This window comes from Rhinopithecus bieti, unplaced genomic scaffold (assembly GCF_001698545.2).
Source record: "Rhinopithecus bieti isolate Rb0 unplaced genomic scaffold, ASM169854v2 scaffold_48474, whole genome shotgun sequence".
NCBI classification, from domain to species: Eukaryota; Metazoa; Chordata; class Mammalia; order Primates; family Cercopithecidae; genus Rhinopithecus; species Rhinopithecus bieti.
Window position 1 is genome coordinate 199,561 of NW_016819100.1, and position 24,762 is coordinate 224,322.

The 24,762-nt window shown below is 41.1% G+C and overlaps 2 protein-coding genes across 4 annotated transcripts in view; both read right to left on the minus strand.

Moving 5' to 3' along the window:
- Positions 1-437: 437 nt before the first annotated feature.
- On the minus strand, positions 438-16,390 carry LOC108519320 (glutathione S-transferase A4). Its single transcript, XM_017858241.1, has 7 exons — positions 16,258-16,390; positions 15,185-15,288; positions 9,817-9,868; positions 7,906-8,038; positions 6,905-7,046; positions 5,050-5,181; positions 438-1,050 (listed from the first exon to the last, which is right to left on the minus strand). Exons 2-7 carry the CDS (start codon positions 15,269-15,271, stop codon positions 928-930), a joined length of 669 nt encoding a protein of 222 aa, XP_017713730.1. The 5' UTR covers positions 15,272-15,288; positions 16,258-16,390; the 3' UTR covers positions 438-927.
- Positions 16,391-20,490: 4,100 nt separating this feature from the next.
- CILK1 (ciliogenesis associated kinase 1) overlaps positions 20,491-24,762 on the minus strand; it is a 61,078-nt gene continuing 56,806 nt past the window's right edge. For all 3 annotated transcript variants that reach the window (XM_017858231.1, XM_017858230.1, XM_017858232.1), the window contains one exon: positions 20,491-24,500. In XM_017858231.1, coding sequence (XP_017713720.1) covers positions 24,346-24,500 — 155 coding nt within the window. In that variant the 3' untranslated portion in view covers positions 20,491-24,345. The remainder of the gene's footprint in view (positions 24,501-24,762) is intronic.

A 24,762-nucleotide genomic window follows, 5' to 3' on the forward strand; every position in this document is an offset into this window, starting at 1 on the left:
TCAAACTCCTCACCTCAGGTGATCTACCCACTTTGGCCCCCTAAAGTGCTGGGATTACAGGCGTGAGTCACTGCGCCCAGTTGAGGCTTGATGAGTATTTGAGACGTGAATCAACGCCTGTTTAACAGCAGCATTATATTAACAGACCATACTTTTAGTTCTGAAATGCAAAAATTTAGAAGCCTACAAATAACCATTTGGGTAGTAAAAAGATAAAAATAATGTATATTTGCATTTTCTTATACATGTGTCAAATGTAACTGGAAGGGTACACAAATAGTAACTGCGTTTGCCTGTGAGAAGCAGGACTCGGTTGTGGGGAAGCAGAGTTGAAAAGACTTCCAAGACTGTAGACCCTTTTATACTTTTTTGATTTTTGAACCATGCAAATGTATTCTTTATTTGAAAAAAATTAAAAAATTCTAGCAACAAAGCAATGAGCAATGACTCAAAAATTCTTTATTTTGGCTAATACTGATTGCTACCATTTTATTTATTACAGTTCAGAGGAGAGTCATTCACTAGACATTTGGTTGTTATTAAACACTAAAAATTAGGTAAAGACTGGAGGGGATAAGGATCAGAGAACAGGATAAGGAGAGCAGAAACACACTCAGGAGAGAACAAGAGATCCTGCCCATTCTCATTATGAGGATGAACTGGCTACAGGACATTAGTAGCCTGATCAGATCTAACTTAAATACCAGTCTCTCCAAAAAAGTTTTCCAAAAAAGATCCCCTAACAGTTATTTACTGCACAAAAAAGGTTGATATTTCTAGAAAGAGATGATCTCTTTGACACAAAAGACCAAACTTAGGACCCAACATAATACATAGCACCATGACAGAGCTGGGATCCATTAAGACATGACTGTGGACAGAACCATCTCTAGGAACACGCTCTCACTCACAGATGGATGTGTTGTTTTACGGCTTAAAGATGTTGTAGACGGTTCTCACATAAATTTCATCAGGGGGAGGCTTCTTCTTGCTGCCAGGTTCAAGGAATCTCTTAATTGTAGGGATATTACTTAGTTTCACTGTGTACTCCTGAAAAAGGAAAACCCAAAAGTTTAAGGCTAACAAAAAAGGTATTAGTTACTACGAAGATATGGTTATGCAAAATGGCCCATCAAAATTTGTTCAATAAATACTTGCTGAAGGGTTCCAAGCAGAACTGAAATCTAGCATTTGTTTAGCAGGGATGTCCAATCTTTTGGCTTCACTGGGCCACACATAAAATACACTAACACTAACGGCAGCTAATGAGCTGGAAAAAAAATCCCAAAGTATCGCATAATGTTTTAAGGAAGTTTAAGAATTTATGTTGGGCCACATTCAAGGTTGTCCTGAGCCACATGTAGCCCATGAGCCATGGGTTGGACAAGGCTGGGTCAAGATCTGATCTCTATGGTTATTTACAATCGCTGTCATCAATCACCTGTATCAAGATCGGAGTTTAGGCAAATCTCCAGGTTCACAAAAAGATAAGAACTCTACAACAATGGCAAAAGTAAAAACATACACAAAATAGAATTATGACACTTAAGGTGAAAAAAAAGGAAGGGGAAAACTCATTGAAAACACCTCCACTGTTTTTTTCTGTATTGTTTTTTAATGCTAGTCAATTTGAAGCAGTGGGAGTGGGGAAGGAAAAAAGAAATCTGTAACTTGTTGTGATCAATTAGCTGTAAACACCACTTGGACTAGCCACCTGAAGTGCACTGATCTGCTGGGAGAAAATGCATGAGCCACTTAAGTAAAGGTGCTTTAAAAAGTCACCAGATGGTACAATTTATATCTTAAGATTCAGCTTCTTCAGAGTTTTACTCCTATCAGTAACATGAATCCTCTTTCTGGCTATGTTCAGGAAATCGCCAGTTGCATTTTATTCATAGCCTCTGGCTCAAGATACCAAATATTTATGTAAACTGGAATGCGAAGAAAAAAAATTGTATTTTTCCATTCATAGAATCAAATCTTACCAATTCTCAGCTAACTGAAACAGAAAGGCCCATTTTTTATCTTCGTGATCTGAACTATATGAAGAAGCATATGCTCATCATATATAATTATTCTAATAAAACCTTTAAATCTATTTAAATAAAACAATTTATTTAAAAGTGAAGAGGTTGTTTTAAATAGCTACTATTTATTAATTGCCTATTATGTGCAAGACACAGCCTTAATTAAGCACACACACAAACATACATACATATGCCACTAATAGTAACAAAAACCCTAATAATTATGCCAATTAATTATATATATGACAATTTTCTCTTTTCATTATGTACTTAAGCTCTACTTGTGTTATCTGATTTTGAATATTATACCAACATTTAGAAGCTTGTTCCAAATGATGTATTGTTTCAAGATTTATCTGGGGTTCATAGTTATCATGTATAGTAAAACTTTTGTGACTTTTAAATCCATTAATCAACACAGGAATAACCCTTTAAATTCAACACTGATCTGGTGTCCGATTCTGAAGTTTTTAAATATTGATGCTCAATCTGATCAGAGAATAAAACTGTATTTACACAGATAATGCCTTGGGGTTTAAAAAGGGGTTGTTATTATAGTATCATCAATGTAAAATACCAATAGGTCCTGGTGCTACAGTTTACCAAGAAACCTTGATCTCTATCATTTACCCTAGACTTTCTAGATATTTTGTGTCTATTCAGTGAAAAGTTCTCTACTGTCTGTGAGGTGTGTGTGTATGTGTACACAAGAATGTATATACATGCATGCCTGGAAAGATTTCACTTTTTTTTTTTTTTTGAGACACAGTTTTGCTCTGTCACCCAGGCTGGAGTGCAGTGGCATTATCCCAGCTCACTGCAACCTCTGCCTCCCCGGTTCAAGCGATTCTCCTGCCTCAGCCTTCGAGTAGCTGGGATTACAGGCACATGCCACCATGCTGAGTTAATTGTTTTATTTTTAGTAGAGATGGGGTTTCACCATGTTGGCCAGGCTGGTCTTGAGCTCCCGACCTCAAGTGATCCACCTGCCTCGGCCTCCCAAAGTGCTGGAATTACAGGTGTGAGCCACCACGCCCAGCCTAGATTTCACATTTAATAAGTTTAGCATTCTACCTACTTCTGGGTTCAGCATCTCACCTATTTAGGGCCATAGGTACTTCTAGTACTTCTAAATGTGTTTTTCAGAAACCACACAGTCTAGTGGAAAGAGTACAGACTTAGATCCCAGACTCCTCTGTGGCTCCCAAATCAATCATCCAGTCTTGCAACTTTATGCAGAATGTAATGTTTCCAAGTCTGTAATTTTCATCTGTAAAATGGAGATAGTGAAGCCCATCTCCTAGGGTTATTGAGGTGGGGTTGAGGGGACAGATGAGCAAATGCATGTTAAGTGCCTAGCAGACTGACGAGAATGCAGCTGGCTCTCAATAAGTTGCAGATCCCTTCCTCTGATTTCCCTTCTCTGCTAAACAAATAATTTTTTTTAACAGTGCAAAAGAATATTTCAGGTGAAAAGTATCCTAAGTCAGTTCTGAACGAATAAAATCAAATTAAGGAAAGCCAATCTCCGTGTCTGCAAGAGTAAATGAAAAAAAAAGAAAAAAAAACTATATACACTATAACATCATAAATGATATGGTGGTTTATTGCCTTGAAGATTTTTATTCTCATTTTCTGGGTGTATTTATTGAACTGGTGGTAACTGCCCTCATTAGTGTATCAAAATATTTAACAGACTTGGCAAAAAATGGTTTTAAGCATGTGTGTTACTCTTCGGGGAGTCAGTGTATCTCTCTTGGCTTTTGATAACTTGGTCAAACATACAGCAATATGGTCCGTATCTGCACTGTATCGGGGATTGGCAAAGTTTTTCTATAAAGGACCAGTCAGCAAATATTTTAAGTTCTGTAGGTCATATGGTCTCTATCAGATCTACTCAACTCTGCTGTAGAAGCACAAAAGCAAACTTGACATTGTGTAAATGAGTGGGCATGGCTTTGTACCAATGAAATGTATGAATACTACATTTTGAATTTCATATAATTTTTATGTGTCATGAAATATTATTCCACAGATTTTTTTCAACAATTTAAAAATGTAAAAACTATTCTTAACTCACAAAAACAGGTGGCAGGCCAGGTTTGGCCCAGGGGTTACAGTCTGCACATTAGACTTGGAGACAAAAGGCTAAGGTTCTAGACAAAACTCAAGCATCCACTGGCTAAGCCAGCTTGGTGGCTGATTTCTTTATCCTGGGTCTCTACTTCCTCAAGTGAATACTGAGGTCACTGAATGAGTTTTTTTTAAAAGGCCCTTCTCTCCTTTAAAGTTCTATGATCAATCCTGCCAGAATAACCCTGAGGGATAATTTGAACCACACAAGTCTTTCCTTAGAATTCTCAGGAGAATGGTAGGAACCCTTTGGGGTGATGTTTAGGGTGCTATCATCTCTCATTTGCTCTCAGAGCTCAGGCTTAGAATTTCCTAACTTGAGACCATACTATTTCTGAGAAAGGGGGTCATAGCCTGATGAATGAGACTGTTTTGATGTTTATCTCGCCCACTATCCCAACAGTAGATATATGTGAGTGTGAGAGCACCTCACCTCTATGGTTATTTCTATGGAAAGTCCCCAGTGGCAAACTCCCTGTGTATGGAGTTTTTTCCAGGAGTGCAGTTATGGAACAAAATTAAGATGAAAATTTCTGAGCTGGGTGTGCTGGCACATGCCTATAGTCCCCGCTACTCAGGAGACTGAGGCGGGAGGATCTCTTGGGCCCAGGAGTTCAAGACCATTCTGGGCAACACAGTAAGATCCCATCTAAAAAAAAAAAAAAAAGAAATCTTTACACATCAATGATCTTTCAACTTGAAAGATTTAAGGACCAGAAAAACAACTTTGGGTCCTTACTTTCATTTCATTTGCCAAATTAGAATCTTAAAATATTACACATACACACACACACACACACACACACTCCCCCAAAGCCAACCAAACAATAGGCACTGAAGGGAGGCCCAAGAGTTCTAGGCCAATCTTCTAACACATAGTTTTATTTACCTGGAGGAAAGGAAATGCAGACAGGATATTAGGAATTTTCTCTTCTAGAGCTAAAATGGTTTGGAGTAAAATCACATCTGCAAGGCTCAGCTGATTACCAACAAGAAAGCTTTGTCCGTGACCCCTTAAAATCTGTAAGGAAATGGTGTGCATCAGTCATAATATTCCACATGGAGAGACTGATGAGGCTATTGAATCAGCGCAGTAACTGAGAAGAGGTGAAATTATGAACTTGTCATTTCATGCTTTCATAAATAACATCAATTAAGAGAACATGCCCTATCTCTGACAGAGAGAGCAAGAGAGAGTAGGGGAGAGAGAGAAAGTACAAAAAAGGCATGGAAATGAAAGCACCCTTAAATATCTGCTGTGGATCTGAATGAGACATTGAAGTGGGGAAGGGAAAATTCCTTATTTCTGGATTTAGCATCTGGTGTTTTGAAAGGATGCATCTACTCCAAAAATGTATCTACAGAAATGCATGCAGGAGGCTTGGGGAGGGGCGGGGTGATTTAAGAAATCTAAGTGATAGATCATCTTTAAGGGGCCCACTCTTACTTCCCAGTTCTGTTGCTAGAACATCAAACATGCAGTAATAAACTCAACCCAATTAAAAATTAGGCTTCCTCTTACAAGTCCCAAAACAGAGAAAATTAAAAGCCTGAGTTCATCTTGACTCCCATTCTGAGGGTAACATACAGGTGTGGGCTTATAAGAAAAGATTGTGATTAGGGAGAGGCAAGGAGCAGTGGTAGCAACGGGGAGATCCCCTTCGCAGGGAACTCTTGGATGCCCATGGGTATCTGCATGTGCACAAGTGTGTGTGTGACAGGAATTCTGAACACAATTCCAGGTCAAATATAGCTGCTGGAGCCAGAGTGGCATAGTACAATGTATCCTGAATTTGTAGTCAGAGGCCAGAGTTCCAACCCTGCTCTCTGTTTTCTGGCCATGTTACCTTGGACAGGTCCACTGAATCTCCCCATGACTTCATTTCATTATGTGTAAAAGGGACAACAGTTCTCACCTCATAGGTGTGTTGCAAGAAACCCTGACACAGTCTGGGCCCTTGGGACCTAAGAATGAGCAGTGACCCTTTGCCGAAGCACCATGTCCTCTGTGCCCTTTCCAGACCACATTTCTGCATTATCCTATTTTACATTCACAAAGTGCCTGTGGGAAAGATACCATAAAACCTAGCTACAGAAACCCCAGAAAATACCTCTCCTTTTGCCTAAATCCAGTTCCATAAAGATGGTCAGAGGAAGCTTGCCAGATAGCCCTTCCCATATTTTCACATCCTCTTATTTAGTGTTTGCACTGAAACACTAAAAATACTCCTCCCAGTTCAGGAATCAAGAATTAGAAGCTCAGAAAAGCAGATATAACAAGAAGAGAAAACAACAAAACTAAAACAAAAGAGCAAAGGGAAGACAAATAAAATGGAAATGTTCTTCTCCTCATATCAAATTATCAGGGAGGATGTCAGCTATGAGATAGCTGTTCAACAACTGTTTGTTGAATGAATGAATGAGGCAGTTTCTGTTTTCTGTATCTTCTGAAGTTTCTGCTGTATCCACACAAGGTGGGAACTTGGTGAATGCAAGGAACAATAAGGGACAAAGGCAGGGAGCCCATACTTTTTCTAGACTTCTGAATCATGTGGTCCTAACAGAGTCTGAGGGGCTCTAAGACACCAGCTTTGTGCTAGGCTACTATTAGCTCTTAGGAGTCCATTAGCTCTTAGGTTAGTCCAACTGGGCTCAGTTTTAAAATGCTTGGACAGAAAAGGGTGTTTGTGGCAGCTTCTTTGTGGTTTGGTTACTCTGTGTACACAGGCATCTCTGCCACCTACCTTTTCAAACACAGGAAAGTATCTAATTATAGCCTTCTGGGCCATGTTAACCACTTCCTTTTGTTGATCATCTGGTTTTAAGAAAGGATGCATGATAAGCAGTTCCAGCAGATCCAGCGTCCCCTCCACATACATGTCAATCCTTAAAACAAAAAAGCAGTTGTCTCAGTTTCTCCTCTTTTTGAAGCCATTGGTTTCCACAACTAAGAATTCAGAGTGCCTTTTTTTTTTTTTGTAAGATGCTGGCAACGTAAGTCCCTAGAAGCATTTACCTATACCTGTCTCTTAGGAGCAAAGAGGTAAGGTCAATTCTAGTTGTAACTCACAAAAATCTGTCACAGATCAGACAGCTTGAGAGTCACGAGTGCTCTCTTCCTGGCATCCTACTCCTCCACCTTCACCCCAGCATCTGTGTTTTGGTCTCTTAGTATGGGTCAAACTTCATCTTCATGAAAGTAGTGAATACCATTTACTGAGTGCTTAGAGTGTAGCAGGCATGGTGCTAAACACTCTCTATTCATTATCTCATTAAATCACATGACACTATGAGAACTGTACTATTCTTATACCCACGTTGCCCAGGGTCATACATCTAAGGGGTGCAAGGACCTGGCTTTGAATTCAAATTATAATCTAATGGTCTCTAATGGTCACTCTCCCAGGCCTTGAACGTCACAGCAGCTCCTCAATCCTAATACTTAACAATAGTGAATGTGTAAGAAAGGTAAAAAGCGGTATCAAAGCATTTAAAAATGTTGAAATCTGAAACAATGACACCCTAGATATAGTATTCAATATCTGAATCCAATTATTTTCTTTTGTTTTACTCAGACTCTCTCTATTGAAGTTCCAACTGGTCTTCGTGACCTTCTTGGGTTTTTGTTCCCTGATCTCATAACTATGTAAGACATAAAGTAAATGTGGTGTGCTGCAGAGGACTGCTAATCAGCTAAGGCATCAGTAAGCTGACAAGTGACAACACTCAAGAGGGGCCACAGTACAGGGTTCTCTCCTTGAGGTCCTTGCCAAAGAGATTGTGCTTGTCTGCTATGTAGTGGAGAATGCTTCGGGTCTGTACCAACTTCATCCCGTCAATTTCAACCATGGGCACTTGTTGGAACAGCAGGTGGTTACCTGAGAATGGAAGCCCAGAGTTAGAAGTGATCTCTTCTTCTCTGTCCCCCAACCCCTAAAAAATGCTCTGTTGAATGAAAAGAAATGTGGAATCATGGCCTTAGGAAATAGTGTAAAGCTTCCAGATGACAGATAACTTTAACTTCATTCAGGAGAGCAGATTTAGCCACAAAAGAAACCTGAAGGGGTCAGGCACGGTGGCTCAAGCCTGTAATCCCAGCACTCTGAGAGGCCAAGGCAGGTGGATCACGAGGTCACAAGTTCGAGACCAGCCTGGCCAACATCGTGAAACCCTGCCTCTATTAAAAATACAAAAATTAGCCGGGAGTGGTAGCAGATGCCTGTTATCCCAGCTACTTGGGAGGTTGAGGCAGGAGAATTGCTTGAACCCAGCAGGTGGAGGTTGCAATGAGCCAAGATCATGCCATTATACTCCAATCTGAGCAACAGATCAAGACTCTGTCTCAGAAAAAAAAAAGAAAAAAGCCTGAAAACTAGCATTGTTATAAACGTTCCCTTTTCATTTTCACCTCAGGAAAAATGCCTATCCAAAGCGATAAGGGATTGAGGGGAATGTAGTGAAGATATTTCTTCAGTGCTACACAGGCCAATACAGCAGTCAAAGCTACATGCAGCTATATAAATCTAAATTTAAATTAATTACAATCTTTAAAACTTAAAATTCAGTTCTTCAGTTGCACTAGACATATTTCATGTACTCAATAGTCACACGTGCCTAGTGGCTACCATATTGGACAGTGCAGAATACAATGTTTCCTTCACTGTAGAATGTTCTGCTGGACAGCACTGTTTTTAGAGAATCTGATCATGAAACCTAAGTAACTAGCTGAGACTCATGTATACTCTTTGGCTCATGTATACTCTGTGGCTACTCTGTAGCCACAGAACAGATTGTTTACTACCAAGTTCGCTGTCACTAGTTAAAAAAACAACCCATTGTTTTCTTTAACAAACCTGAATCCAACACTTTCCACATACCAAACCCTGGGGAGAGATGCCTGTATACGGTACAGCTTGGCCCTTGAGGGTTTGGGCATTCGGAACAGGTGAGGGTAGAGGGGAAAGGAGTACTTAGCACATGCCTAGTGGCTTCCAGCCACCAACGCACACAAAACGGGGCCTTACAGCCCTGGAGTGCTGGTGCCATACAAGGCAGCCTCCAGCTGGGCCTGAGGACCCTGCTGTTGGCTGGGAGGGAGGCTGCTCACAGGTTGATGGGTGCATTCTTTATGGGTCTACTGGTGGCTCCTGCTATAATGGATGGGCAAGGAGGGAGCAGGGCTGACCAGGAATTAAAGGTGAAGGGAGGGGGCAGTTCGTTGATTTCGCTTCTGTGTGGTATTCACTTCCGAAAGTATCCCCATCGCGTGTATTTATTTGCATACTTCAAACAGGCCAGGATGCCTCAGATAGTATGAAGGAAGTAGGGAAAGATGAGAAGGAGGGAAGGGGCAAGGGAGAGAAAGAAAGGGGGAGGAAGAGATTAGAGGCGAGAGAGGGGAGAAGAAAGGGATGGAGGAGAGCTGTTCACTTGGATGGGGAAGGAACTGCTCACCCCCTTCAGCCAGCTTTCATGGAACTATTGAATAAGAAGTGATTTCCTGGCAATTTCAACTATTTATTCCCTCTTGCTTTTTTTCGTTTTAGGATACTGTTCTGAATGTTCAATGTCATTGAATATTTTTGCCCTTCCACATAAACAGCAGTTCTTAAAGGAAAATCAGTATTAGAGGCAGTTGTTTCATTTTCATACTCACCATCCTGCAACTTGTGTAACTGTTCTTTTGTTTCCAGAAATTCTTCATCAAACTAAATTTTAAAAAAAGAAATGTATATATACATAGTGGAATATTATTCAGCCATTAAAAAACCAAAATCCTGTCATTTTCAGCAACACGGACAGAAACAGAGGTCATTACGTTAAGTGAAATAAGCCAGACACAAGAAGACAAAGACTACATGTTCTGATTCATATGTGGGAGCTAAAAAAGTGGATCTCATAGAAATAGAAAGTTATTGGTGTTTACTAGAGGCTGGGAAGTGTACAGAGAGGAAGAGGATGTGAAAAAGACGTTGGTTAATGGTACATAAATACAGCTAGACAGAAGAAATAAAATCTAGTGTTCAATAGTATAGTAGGCTATAGTTAACAATAATGTATTACACAGTTCAAAATGGCTAGAAGAGAAGAATTGGAATGTTCCACCATAAAGGAAAGATAAATGTTTGAGGTGGGTAATGGACATCCTAATTACCCTGATTTGATCACTACACATGATATGCATGTATCAAAATATCAAATGTATCCCCCAAATATGTACATTGTGTATCAATTTTTAAAAAAGATATCCTCACCCTCCAAAAGGAGGTAAACATCATACAGACTCAGGACTAAAAATACCAAGTTAAACAGTCTTAAGAAGCAGAGAGAAAGAGCAGACTTAGCATCCACATCTTGGTTTCTAAATATCACTGCCCCCTAAAAGGAACTAGGGCTCCTATAAGAGAAGGTTGATTTTGTTATGCCAGAAAGCAAGGAAGTACTCAAAGGTGAAAGAGAAAGGCATGGAGGGCCCTGTGACGGGAATTCCCTAACAAATTTGGGAAAATTTAAGCATCAAAAAGAATGATGTCGATTATGGATTATAACATACAACAACAAAATATCTATGTCCATAAATGATGATGCTAAAAAAAAAAAAAGCTAGGGAGAAGAAAAAGCTCTTTTTTACAGAAGACTTAATTAAGTTACTTAATTGTGATAAAGGGAAAGTATCGATTTATAACGGAGAGATTGGGAGATCTCTCACCCTCGGTCTAACCAAACAATCAAACTTGGCTCCCCAGTCAGTGCAGAACACTGACATCCTGAGCCTTCTGTTGTAACACAATGAGAAAGGCACAGTCACACCTGCTAAAACAGCACCAAAAATATTTACCCTGAATCTACACAAAAGGTGAAAATCAGGTATATTCAGGATGTGGGACCTTATAAACATAATGGCCTGGACTTCTCAAGAGTCAAGGGCATGAAAAAAAAGTCAGGTCCTGTTGATGAAAATCAACTAAAGATACATAACAACCAAATTGGAAGTAGATCTCGGAGGAGAGGAAACTGTTAAAACTGCTAAACGGATGTGTAACAGTTATATAGACATTTGGGGGAAAATAGGGAAAATTTGAATATGGATTGCATATTAGATGTTGTGAAGGCAGTGTTAATTTTCTTGGTGATGACAATGGTATTGTGGTTATTAGGACAATTATTTATTTTGCCTTGGTGTCAGAGACATGCGAACCAGAGCAACTCCATCTTGAATAGGAGGTGGGTAAAATGAGGCTGAGGCCTACTGGGGGGCTGCATTCCCAGACGGCTAAGGCATTGTAAGCCACTGGATGAGACAGGAGGTCAGCACAAGATGCAGGTCATAAAGACCTTGCTGATAAAACAGATTGCATTAAAGAAGCCAGCTAAATCCCACCAAAACCAAGATGGTGATGAGAGTGACCTCTGGTCGTCCTCATTGCCACACTCCCACCAGCACCATGGCAGTTTACAAAGGCCATGGCAATGTCAGGAAGTTACCTTATATGATCTAGAAAGGGGGGAGGCATGAATAAATCACCCCATTGTTTAGTATATTATCAAGAAATAACTATCAAAATGGGAAACCAGCAGCCCTTGGGGCTGCTCTATGGAGTAGCCATTCTTTTATTCCTTTACTTTCCTAATAAACTTGATTTTGCTTTGCACTGCAGATTCGCCTGAAATTCTTTCTTGTGCGAGATCCAAGAACCCTCGCTTGGGGTCTGGATCAGGACCGCTTTCCTGTAACACTGGGAGGAAGACACATGCTGATGTCTGCAACTACTTTGAAACGATTCAGGAAAAAAAGGAAGGGAGAAAGCAAATGTAGCAAAATGTTAAGAATTGGTGAATTTAGTTGAAAAACATTCAACTTGGAGGGGTGGGGGAGAATCGGGATCATAGGGTGGAGGCTTGGCTTCTGCTACTTGCCAGGGTGGGTGCTCATGGTGTGAGGAAAGGAGACTCAGTGCTCCCAGAGGATCTTCATCTAATGCTCATGAACAGTATCCTTGGGGCAACAATGCTCCAAGCCTAGATGGTCAGATGTGGTGCAGGCAGTACTCCTGGATCAATTGACAATGTCTCTCAGATAGATTCAGTTGAGGAATTTGTCCCTGGATATTTGTACTACAACATACTAAAATCAAAAGTTAAAACATCATATTAGTTAACAGAAAGGGTTATTTATTTTTTCCTAGAGGTCTGTCACCCAGGCTGGAGTGCAGTGGCTCAATCACAGTTCACTGCAGCCTCAAACTCCTGGGCTCAAGGGATCCTGCCACCCTCAGCCTCCCAAGAAGCTGAGATTATAGGCTCAAGCCACCACATTTGGCTCAGAAAGTTTATATGATATATGCAGGGACAAGGTGCTCAACTTATGCTCCTAGTTAATGGTAGAAATGGTGTAAATCTCCCACGTCTCAATGGTGATTTGCCTGGGTTTTAAGGGGTCTTCAGGCAAATAAAGTTCCAACCATGGAAGAAACAACCAACATAGAGCCATGTCAATGATGACTCAAATTAAGTGACTGACCAACATTGAGGACTCCCTGAATGAGAACAGGCTGTTTTTCAGTAGGTTTTAGTGACCTAGTAACTCAGATGTATATGCTTCAACTTTAGGTTCAACTCAATCATGGGATATTGAGAATCATGGACTTGTCTGGTGGCTGCCAGCTGGTCCCTCCTGACTGTCTCAGATCTATGTGAGCACAAACTTAACTGGCAAAGAGGTGGGGAGGGGCCCCCTCTCCACCACCTTGTAAACCATGTGGTTGCCCTGGGAGAGAGACCAATGCAGCTTCCTCCACTCTGGTCTGAGGAGTGGGCTCATTACTCTACCAGATCAGCCTGTTCCTGTCACAGATTGGACTGGGGTAGGTGGGTCAGATAACTCATGTTCTTTTTTTGTTTAACTTATTTAAGATTGGGTTTTTATTACTGTAACCAAAAATGTTGACTCATAGGTGGGTAGGAGGGGCAGGGTAGAATGAAGAAAGAGAGAAGATTTGACGAAGGGTTATATCCATTCAAAGCCTATGAAATGAATCAAGAATTACAAACTCAGAAGCCTACGGAGTTAGACATGTGACAGACACAAGTGAAGTTGGGCAGGTTCAGGTCCTGGGACCATGAATGTTTTTCACTTTCCTCTTAACAGTTAGCAAATACACCCTGAGACAAGAGGGCGAGGTGGGGCAGTCTTTATTCAGATCCAACAATTGCTGCCCTGTGAAAATAAGGACTCAGGATCACCACATCTTCCAATTTCTAAAGACAAGTCAGAAATCAGAATTTGCATATGAACATAATGTCAACTCATTTAGAAAATTGTAAAACACCATGTGGCAAGTTATCATATGCAAAAAATAAAAGCAAAAACAAACACAAAACCCATAACCCAACAACTCACATTTGCCATCTTTGGAGGTTGCTAGGGTAACAACACATTATTGTGAAAATTTATAATCAAGCATTTACCTTGCCTTTTCTATATGAAGCACATTTTAAAGTAACTGAGTTTTAACGTTTATGATTTAAACATAACATTTTTACACACTTTAAAGTTAATGAGCGACAAGTACTGTCTTAGAAGAGAATCACAGTTCATAAACATAGGTGAAATGATGGAAATGAAAAGAATTGCCATTTTGTAAACCCTAACAGTGATGATGATCAATAGCTGCTAAAACCACAAGTTGAAAAGAAACTGGGAGAAACTAGAATGTGTGGATTGGAGTTGACATCACAGGAACACACCGATGAAACTCGGCATCACTGAAAACGAGACAACCAGACACCAGACAGCCCCTGACGTGGTACAACAGAAGTGTGTTCACAGTATCTCCTCTGACATAGTCTGGCAGGAAAAAATGAAGAGAAAGAAAAAAGGAGCCTGAAGTGATCATGTCTCTGGGTCCAGCTAGTAATTTATGGGAAGTACAGATAATAGAGGAGCATGTTCAAATAAGGGTAGCCTCACTTTACCATGTTACCTCAAGGCAACACCTGGAAGGTAAGTAAACCAAATCCAGAAGAGGGAAAATTTTACAGGGCAGTTTCTTCCACAAACAAATGGCACTAAAAACAAACGTAGACATCTAGCACCCAGATCTTGACTTTAATACCTTTTCTTTTCTTTTTTTATTTTTTATTTGTGACGGAGTCTCGTTCTGCGGTCCAGGCTACAGTGCAGTGGCGCGCTCTCGGTTCACTGCAACCTCCGCCTCCCAGTTCAAGCCATTCTCCCGCTTCAGCCTCCTGAGTAGCTGGGACGACAGGCGCGTGCCACCACACCTGGCTAGTTTTTGTATTTTGGGGAGACACGGGGTTTCACCATGTTGGTCAGGCTGGTCTCAAACTCCTGACCTCATGATCTGCCCACCTCGACCTCCCAAAGTGCTGGGATTACAGGTGTGAGCCACCGTGCCGGCCTGTTAATACCGTTTTTCTATCTAAGAAATTCCTGATTCTAGGGCTAGGGCAGGGAAAATATTAATACAAGATGAGCACTGAGCATTTTATAGTGTCAGAAAGTGCTGAGAACAAAAAAAAGGCCAATGTGAAATAAAAAAATGTAAACCTGAAAGAGCACCGTGGCCAAAGCTGTAACAATTTAGGCAATTTAGGTCATTGGACTATAATCTAAAGTATAAAATCAATATGCAAGCAAGATACCAAGGCTGCCAGTTTGAAGCCACTGAAGAAAACACGAAATTTACCCTAAGAATGCATAATAAGAGCTCAGAGTAACTGACAATTTCCAGGTACATTTCCTTTCTTCTTATTAATAAATATTCATTGGTGCTAGATCAGAAGCCAATAATTAAGTAAAAGTCAAAAGGAAAATAGAATTCCATCAACTACATTCTAATTATAAAGAAAAGTCCCTTCAGGGATGGAATGTGACTCAGTGAAGCATGCCTGTGATTTTGGTGGACGAGCACTAGAACTGAATGGTACTTCAAAACCTATTTTTCTTTCAGAGGTCTCAAAAACTGTATAACAAATCTGTGAAGAAACAGCATATAAGGTACCTCGACTCCGGCGGCGGCTAAAACCCATCTCACGGACTCCATCCGGCCTCTTCCGTTGGGATAGTGGAGCTTGGGCCTTGCTGCCATGATAGTTTTCAGGCTTTCTGAAAAACAAATGCAGCAGCTCCTCGCACACCAGCAGTCCCAATTTCGCGTCTTCAACCCAGTGCTCAGGGGCGAAATGAATATTCAGGATGTTGGCACGGGAAACTGTTCTTTATTTTTGTTTTTGCATTTTCCCTCACTCAAGAAAAAACATACCACCATTTTAAAACATGGACAAAAAAAAACCTTGGCTTTTATATGATTTCTATTTATGACTTCTTATCCTGGATCTTGGGAAGCTGGGGCCATTTGTTGTAAAAACATGTGCTAGCAGTACGGGATTTCACAAATTCAGAACATTATATATTTTGACCTTGAGAATCTCAGATTTTCCAGATTCAGCTTGGGGATAGGGGGTGGCAAGCGTTGAAGAGGGTCGCGAAGGAAAATCGCACAGCCACTGGAACCTCTTCAAGTATTCATGCTTTTATATACATCATATTTTATTATCACGGCAACTAGAAGGTGAACAGGCCGAGTACTACTATTGTCTGCAAAATGTGCATCCACCGTCACGCATGCGGGGGCTGCCCCCCAGGTCCCACGTGTCCCCCACCCCTACTGGGAGATGAGTCCCCGGCCTTGTAAAAGGAACCGGGGCCAGGGTTTGGCCATGTGAGACTGCACTCTCCCATGCTCGGCTTCCCCGCTCAGCCCACGCAGGGGCGTAGCGGCCGCCCAGCCAGGCCCTAGGGACCATCCGGGCCCAGCTTCCACCAATGCATTCAGACTCCGCAGAAGGGGTTAAAAAAAAATACACACACTCCAAAAAGGCCCTCAGCTCCAGCCAACAGGCCCACCTCTGCCCAGACTGGAGATGAGGGCAAAGGACAAGAGGGAGAAAAGAGAAGGACTGAATTGGGGGGATGAAGGAAGAATGTGAGAGTGAGACTCGGAGAGTAGAGGGGAGGGAAAAAAAAGAAGAGAGAAAGGGCGGGGAAAGGGGTGACCGCAGGAGAGAGACAGACCTGGAGTCCGCTCGGAGACCTGGAGCCGCACAAAGCGCAAGGCCAGCAGTCCGCGGCTAGGCGAGACCAGCAGGCGGCTCTAGCGCGCGGGAGCTGGGCGAGGCTCCGGAACGACCTCACCAATAGAGACTGCAGTATTTAGCATGCCCCACCCATCTGCAAGGCATTCTGGATAGTGTCAAAACAGCCCGAAATCAAGTACGTTTCTACTCAAACTTTAGCATTTGGGGAATAAATGACATTTGATATGCTGGTTAAATTTGATTTTAGTTAAAATTACCTGCTGAAGCTCTAGTGTGATAAATAACTTGACCTAAGTGAAAAGTTGAAATTTCCTTCAGGTTTATATAGCTTGTGCGCCGCAAGCAAATCTCGGATGTGAGGGCGATCTGGCTGCGACATCTGTCACCCCATTGATCGCCAGGGTTGATTCGGCTGATCTGGCTGGCTAGGCGGGTGTCCCCTTCCTCCCTCACCGCTCCATGTGCGTCCCTCCCGAAGCTGCGCGCTCGGTCGAAGAGGACGACCATCCCCGCTAGAGGAGGACCGGTCTTCGGTCAAGGGTATACGAGTAGCTGCGCTCCCCTGCTAGAACCTCCAAACAAGCTCTCAAGGTCCATTTGTAGGAGAACGTAGGGTAGTCAAGCTTCCAAGACTCCAGACACATCCAAATGAGGCGCTGCATGTGGCAGTCTGCCTTTCTTTTGAAATGACCCTTTTTATTTATTTATTTGAGACGGAGTCTCACATCTGAGACTGCACTCTCCCGTGCTCGGCTGCCCAGCCCAGTCCACGCAGAGGCGTAGCGGCCGCCCAGTCAGGCCCTGGGGACCATCCAGGCCCACCTTCCACCAATGCATTCAGACTCCTCAGAAGGGGTTTAAAAAATATACACGCGGCCGGGCGCGGTGGCTCAAGCCTGTAATCCCAGCACTTTGGGAGGCCGAGACGGGCGGATCACGAGGTCAGGAGATCGAGACCATCCTGGCTAAAATGGTGAAATCCCCGTCTCTACTAAAAAATACAAAAAACTAGCCGGGCGAGGTGGCGGGCGCCTGTAGTCCCAGCTACTCGGGAGGCTGAGGCAGGAGAATGGCGTGAACCCGGGAGGCGGAGCCTTCAATGAGCTGAGATCCGGCCACTGCACTCCAGCCCCGGCGACGGAGCGAGACTCCGTCTCAAAAAAAAAAAAAAAAAAAAAAAACGCGCACTCCAAGAAGGACCCCAGCTCCAGCCAACAGGCCCACCTCTGCCCAGGCTGTAATCTTGGCTCACTGTAACCTCCACCTCTCGGGTTCAAGCGATTCTCCTGACTCAGCCTCCCAAGTAGCTGGGATTACAGGTGCGCGCTACCATTCCCGGCTAATTTTTGTTTTTGTAGTAAAGACGGGGTTTTGCCTTGTTGACCAGGGTGGTCTTGAACTCCTGACGTCAGGTGATCCCCCTGCCTCGTCCTCCCAAAGTGCTGGGATTACAGGCGTGAGCCACCGCGCCCGGCCTGGATGCGTTTTAAACAGCAAGTACACAATGCTTTCCTGACAGGAATGTCAAGTCCATCAGGAAATCCACATATGGGTGTTAAGTAGGCAAAGTACCACATACAGATTAAAATCGAAAGCGCCGTCAACCCTTATTTAATTTAAACAGTAGACCCTAACTTCTTTCTTTCTTCATCTCAGTGGGACATCTTGAGATTTTTCTTCATTTTGTACATTTTAGAGTCACGTGCTCTATAGCCATGGCCTCAAGTCAGCACCTGCTTGGAAGGGGGGGTCTTTGGGGTTGGGGGTGGTGCTAAAAAAAAAACTAATTTGGCTGGCAAGTTAGTTAAAACGTTAAAAATATTTTAAAACTATCAGGGCTATATTATGGAACAATTGCAAAATTCACATGGATTTCAAAGCTTGAAATACATGCTTTCGAAAATACATCTTGTTTATAGAGGCAGCTTCTGCTATTTCTCAGGCTATAGATGTTATTTTCTTCACCCACGGGGGTGCTCGAGAGTACCTTGCTTGACAAGCCTGGGTGCTGAACAATTGCAGCCGCTAACATGATCAGATTTTATTTTCAGTAGATTTCTCTGGCCAAAGTGAGGCGAATGAATTGGGGTAGTAGGGGTAGAGAAAGAAACCTGTTGTGTCTGTGTAAATTAAAGTAGCACCATGAGTTTGAAGAAAATGGGTAAGAAAAGGTGAAATAGTAAAGAGGTAGGTGGTAAAGGATGTACTAATCAGGTCAAAGGGAAGGGAGGAGGAAGAAAAGTCTAGAATGATGCCCTGTCCAACACACACACACACACACACACACACACACACACACACACACACACACACTTCTTGTCTGTTTGTTCTACACTTGTATCCCGGAACTTAAAGTAAAATTAAAAAAAAAAATCAACTCCATCTGAAGATGTCTATAGCTGAAGAAATAGCTTAATGATACCTGGAAGGACAAATTCCTATGACAGTAGAATATCCAGATGTTCCAATATTGCATAATGCTAAACGCCTTTAAGGTAATTATAGTCATGCTTTCACGTGCTTACGCATGGAAATGCCAAGGATACCTTTCTTTAAATTAACAAAGTACTAATTTTTTTCATTCTGTTAGCCTACTCGCACGTAGACATTACTTAGCTTACCTTTTACATAGATAAGACCCCTATCGAATAAAAAACAAAGACAAGGCATTCCTCTTCTTGCTTTCTGAGGACGCTCTACTCTGTAACTGAGTCGCTTTCAATAAACTCTTGCTTCTCATGGCACTCTGTGACTCGCCTTACATTCCTTCCTGTGCGAGATCCAAGAACCCTCTTTTAGGATCTGGATCAGGACACCTTTTTCTGGCAACACTCAGCCTTGTTCACCTGAAAGTGTAACTAAGGTAGCAGCATGACTCTGTTATTACACAGGCTTGGGGAGAAATGAAAAATCCTGTTATAATAGTTCTGCACTCTATGACAGATATCCCAAAGGCGTTTTATTCCTTTGAAGCCCCTGACATCGTCAACCTGCTTATTCTTGAAGACCCTTAGAGTTGCCCTCATCCTGAGACAGTCTTACTCATTTTATCTATCTATTCTACCTACCTACCTATCCACCCACCTACATTTTCAGAGGCTCTGAGAAATCTTCTTAGCCTCAAGCCTTCACTCATCTGCTCAGTAATAGGTAAAACCGCTTGCACAAAAGTCAAGAGCTTCAAATCTCAGTTTAAGAGCTTTGTATACTCCCAGAAGAGGGCAACATTTGACTTAAATTCAGCCTTAGCTATAAGCGATTGGTGTAAGACCCTATTCTAACAAGTGGGTTTTCTTATCAGGAAAGATGGTTGAGAGCTTGAAATGGCTTCTTCAGTGTTTCTGAAGGGGCAGCCATGGGCCCAGCGTGATGCCAAAAAGACAAATGCCCACGATTACACAGTAAAGTCACTGTGTTCTGATGGCAAGAGGCACAGTTAGGGATTCCCCAATGCAAGTTTGATTGGTAGATCATGTTCCTAGAAAATCCTGTCAAGGAGTCAAAGAACGTTTAGAAAATGAATTTCTTGTGACATTCTTTCTGTAGTTCACGAAGTTATGAACTTCTTTTGAAGGTTTATATTGTATATGAGAATGTGCTGTGAAAAGTTAAAAGACATACAAGGCAGGTTAAAATGATGAACTCAGGAACAAGAAACTGTTTTCACCTGCTTTTGCTTGTTGTTGTTTTTGTTTTTGAGACACGGCCTCGCTCTGTTGCCCAGGCTGCGGTGCAGGGGGGTGATCTGGGCTCACTGTAACCTCTGTCTCCCAGGCTCAAGCGATTCCCCTTCCTCAGCCCCTCAAGTAAATGGGACCACAGGTGCACACCACCACACCGGCTAAATTTTGTGATTTTGGTAGAGATTTTTGGTAGAGGGTCTTGCCATGTTGCCCAGGCTGGTCTCCAACTCCTAGGTTCCAGGGATCCTCCTGCCTCCGCCTCCCAAAGTGCTGGGATTAGAGGTATGAGCCACCACTTCCAGACGCCTAACTTTCTAAAAGCTGAATTTTAAAAAAACCTCCACGTTGCAGGATAACTCTTCATTCTGCTACTCAAAGTCTATGCATCTAATTTCATAGCAGTAACATGATACTAAGCATTCAGGAGAAGTTATAAAACATCAAAGTTGCAAATGAACTAACAAAGGACCAAAATTAGAAAATACTAATGGAAGAACATGAAAACAAAAACAGAACACTCAAATCAATTTTCTTAAACTTCAACTTTATTTGGAGCAGGAAATTTTCCTTACATAAGGTTGACATTTTAAACACCTTAGGACAAACTATTTAAAAGCAACATTTTATTTCAGAAGGGTCTTGCTTAAGTGGTTACTCTGAATTTTTCTATTATGAATATTTGCTTTATAAATAAATATATTGTCAGTTACTCCACTGTAATCAAATCAGGTGACTAATTGCTATCTGTACTGAGTTATCTGATATCAGAAGACTTGATGCAGGTCATTTAAAATTCATATTAGCACAGTGTCTATGAGAAATTGATAATAAAGATTAATGTGATATTTACCTCCAGTTTGTCTTCCTAATGGTTTCCATGAGAAGATCCTCACAATAAATTATATAACAGTACAGTACATTTGGTTGGAAATCGTAAAATAATTCTAAAATTAGCTACATATATTATGTTGCTACAGTATGGTTTAAATGATATAAAATAATTAGTATGTCAAACATCTTCTTATAAACATATTGCTTTTGGTCATACACTGAACTGAAATGTTCAGCATAAATTCCTTTTTTTCCTCTCCTGAATGGCACAAAACAATGGCTTGATGGTAGGGAAATGCTACTTCATGAGAAAGCATGGTGCCCATCAACTCCAACAGTACCTGTATGTGCACTTAAAAATAAAATAATTCTTATTTTGTGTTGTCTTGATTGCATACAATTTTTGATAACTCCAGAAGATGACACAGTGTTACTATATTAGATGTATATAGTCCTTTAGGCAAGAGATACATTTAAAAAATTATTTGAAAATCAAGTTTCTTCCAACATAAATTTTATCATACATGAGCTGGGTGAGGGCTTGGTAATTAATGGAATTTTATTGTAAAATGAACAATCATGTCAAGAGTAGTTTTTATGCAAATGCGGTTTTCCCTGCTCTGCTGGCTCTACCTGGGGGACATCGATACCCCACAGCGCACCTTTGTCACTGAACATCTGTCTCATTTCAGCACGAAATGAGAACTAACCCTGTATCATTTCCTGACGTCCCAGTAAGCTTTCTGACTGTAAATGAGGTATAGTCCTGATAAGTACAGTTACAGGTATATCATTTCTGTTGGTGTCTTACACTACATTTTATAATTCTACAGTAACAAAAAATAGAGGTCACAAGTAGCATTTTATTTTCATGTAACAAGAAATGGCTGCCCAGATTCTCAGAACAAAAACAGAGAGACAAAAGAAATGGTTACCATTCCCTTCTATAGCGCATAGGTTTTTTACACAATTGGTCCTTTACCCATTTCAGAGAGGGGGAGGAAGAGTACTTCACAGCATTTGCTAGTTAGAATTTGTTTTCTCCGTCCTTTAGTTTTTCTCAACTGTACATCAGCTACTTGATTTTTTTATGAATATGTTTGGCTTCCCCAGCGAAGTTGTTTGCTGGTAAACAAAGGAAAGTGTAAAAGGAAGAAAGCAAAGTATTTTCTGAAGTTGGGCCCTATAAAGTATTAGAAGAAAAACAATTTTATAATGTGTAATAATCAGGTAACTAGGTTTTTCAATTAAAAAATGTAATGACCTTATATAAGCTAGATTACCAAGACTATGGTATTAAACAATCCATTTGCTCCTCTAAGGAATATTTACAATTTAAAACCTGCTTTCCAGCAAGCTGGGCAAGGTTTCACATTAATTTACTTTTCATATATAATACAGAAAATGAAAATAAATATTAACCTTATAGTAAAGGACTCATCTCTGAAAACACATTTTCTGATGCTTTAGATAATGAGTTGAGAATATAATACAGAAATGAATTCAGCTTCAAGTTGTGCTTGCATATATATTTTCTGAAGCTTTGCTGCCAGCTTGTTAACAGGAAAAGACCACCTATCACATCCACATCCATTATGTGCTTTTCTCATGCCCCTAGGGATCATGGTGCTTGGTCAAGTATATTTTTGAGTCAGATTCTCCAAAGCATAAATTACTCTCTGATTTTAGGTTAAGGCTCTTTGGAAGCCACGGTAATTTGTTCAGAATGCAACATATTATTAATACACCAAAGCAATAATTTACCAAGTCATTAGGTTGAACCATATAAAAGTGTCTAGATTCATTTCACCTATCATTTTAACCTATAAAAATGATCACTTGGCTGGATGTGGTGGCTCATGCCTGTAATCCCAGCACTTTGGGAGGTGGAGTAGGGTGGATCACGAGGCCAGGAGATCGAGGCCATCCTGGCTAACGTGGTGAAACACCATCTCTAATAAAAATACAAAAATTAGCTGGGTGTGGTGGCAGGCACCTGTAGTCCCAGTTACTCAGGAGGCTAAGGCAGCAGAATCGCTTGAACCTGGGAGGTGGAGGTTGCAGACAGCCAAGATCACGCCACTGCACTCTGGCCTGGGTGACAGAGCAAGACTCTGTCTCAAAAAAAAAAAAAAAAAAAAAAAAGATTACTTACATACGGTTACACTTGTCATTGTCCTGGAACCAATAGAGAGTATTTTGAGCCCTAGGAGAATACGAGTCAATACACTGTTCAGACTGCATTGCGTTCACTGATGGTGACCTTCCCTCTTGCCTTTAAGGCAACCATAAGTGAGGCAAATTTACCATATAAATTTGGATGGATGAGACTGGACCTTTTGTCTTTTTCTGTCTCCAAACTGGCTTTGTCATTTTCAAAATTGCTGTAAACATTCCTCTCAATGGAACAGCCTCTGCCCAACAAATAGAGTTCTCATTCTTGAAAGAAACTACACCAGGGTTAGGAGATCAAATGTGGCACGTGACTGCGACTTCCTAGATGAGTGGAACCTCTGCCATAACTCTTTCTGCTCCCCAAATTGTCCTGAGAATTTGGCTAGGACAGAAGATTAGTCATTGACTGCTCCTAGCCAGATCTGGAGAACTGAGCTAGGTGCAAAATTCCATCTCAGTTACTATAATCAAAAACTTTCTGCTGCTTTGATACTTAGTTTTTTGGCCATGCATCTTGGCAGGAATGTAAGTTTGATTGACTGTGTTAACCTTCATGTTGAGAGCCTTTTGAAACAAAAAGCTCTCCTTTTATTGATACACATACAACTTGATTTCAAAAGTGGAATAAATTAGAATACAATGGCATAGAATGATTAAGCTTGGTTTCATCTGATATCTGCGACCACATTAAAGGGTGCTGAAAAAGTTTTTAAAAATGTATTTACTTAGAGTTCTTTCATCTGGGGAACAAAAGTAAAACAAAGTGAATTATATAATAGTCCTTTCAGAACAGCAGAGTGGTATCCAAAAATCAAACCAATGACCTATTAAGAAAAGCAGAGGATCACTTTTCTAACAACAGTCCAAGAAGGCCTGAAGCACCTAGTGAGCCACACTTAAAATTTAACCACTTCATAAATATCTGCACACACTGAGTAAATAACCCTCTATCACATAGCCTTAAATTGCACCCCTGTTGCAATACTGCATTAATATTATTACATTTTTCAAAGTCTGTAGAAAATATTATCTGGAACCCCAAAGGAAAATCAATTAATCTTTAAAAAGTTCATTACAAAGTTGACTGTATAAAATGCTAAAACATAATCCATATATACAAAATGCTGTTGTTTAAGAAAATAATGGGACCCAGTTTTAGAATAAAATAATTTTATACAAAAAAGCGTACTGCATTCAAATCAATATTTTAAAAAAAACTTTAAAAAAGAATATTGACATGTCTTAGTTCAGAAGAATAACTATAAAGTGTTGATTTGCTCTTATGCCCTCTGCACATCTTGCAGGAAGAACACCAGTCAGCTAAGGGAAAGTGTCCTGCTTCTCCCTATGAAGAGATTCATCACCAAGGCAGATAGTCATCGCCGAGATGCGTACTTGGAAGCCCAGTCTGTCCGGCCATGCACTGGCTGGGCGGCTGGAGGCCGTGGTATCAACCCAGGAGTGCTTCTAGGCTGGGTGTGGAAGAATGGTCGCCCAGGATGAGGTCTCAGGGCCTTCAGGGAGGAATAACCTGCAATGAAAGAAAAAGGCCAGCATGACTGATATGGGGCCAATGCAAGCAAAGTGCAAATAAATGCATTTTGGTGACAAAAACATGAGAAAATAAGGAGTTCATTCAAGACGAGCATCTTGTCTCCTACTTACAATCTTCTCTACTGCATGCAGTTAAAGATAACATTTTAAAGTTGTCAGGCCAAAAATAATGGCATCATTCTTGACCTCTCTTTTTTTCATATCCCACATACAATTTGTCAGGATAGCCTATTAGTTCT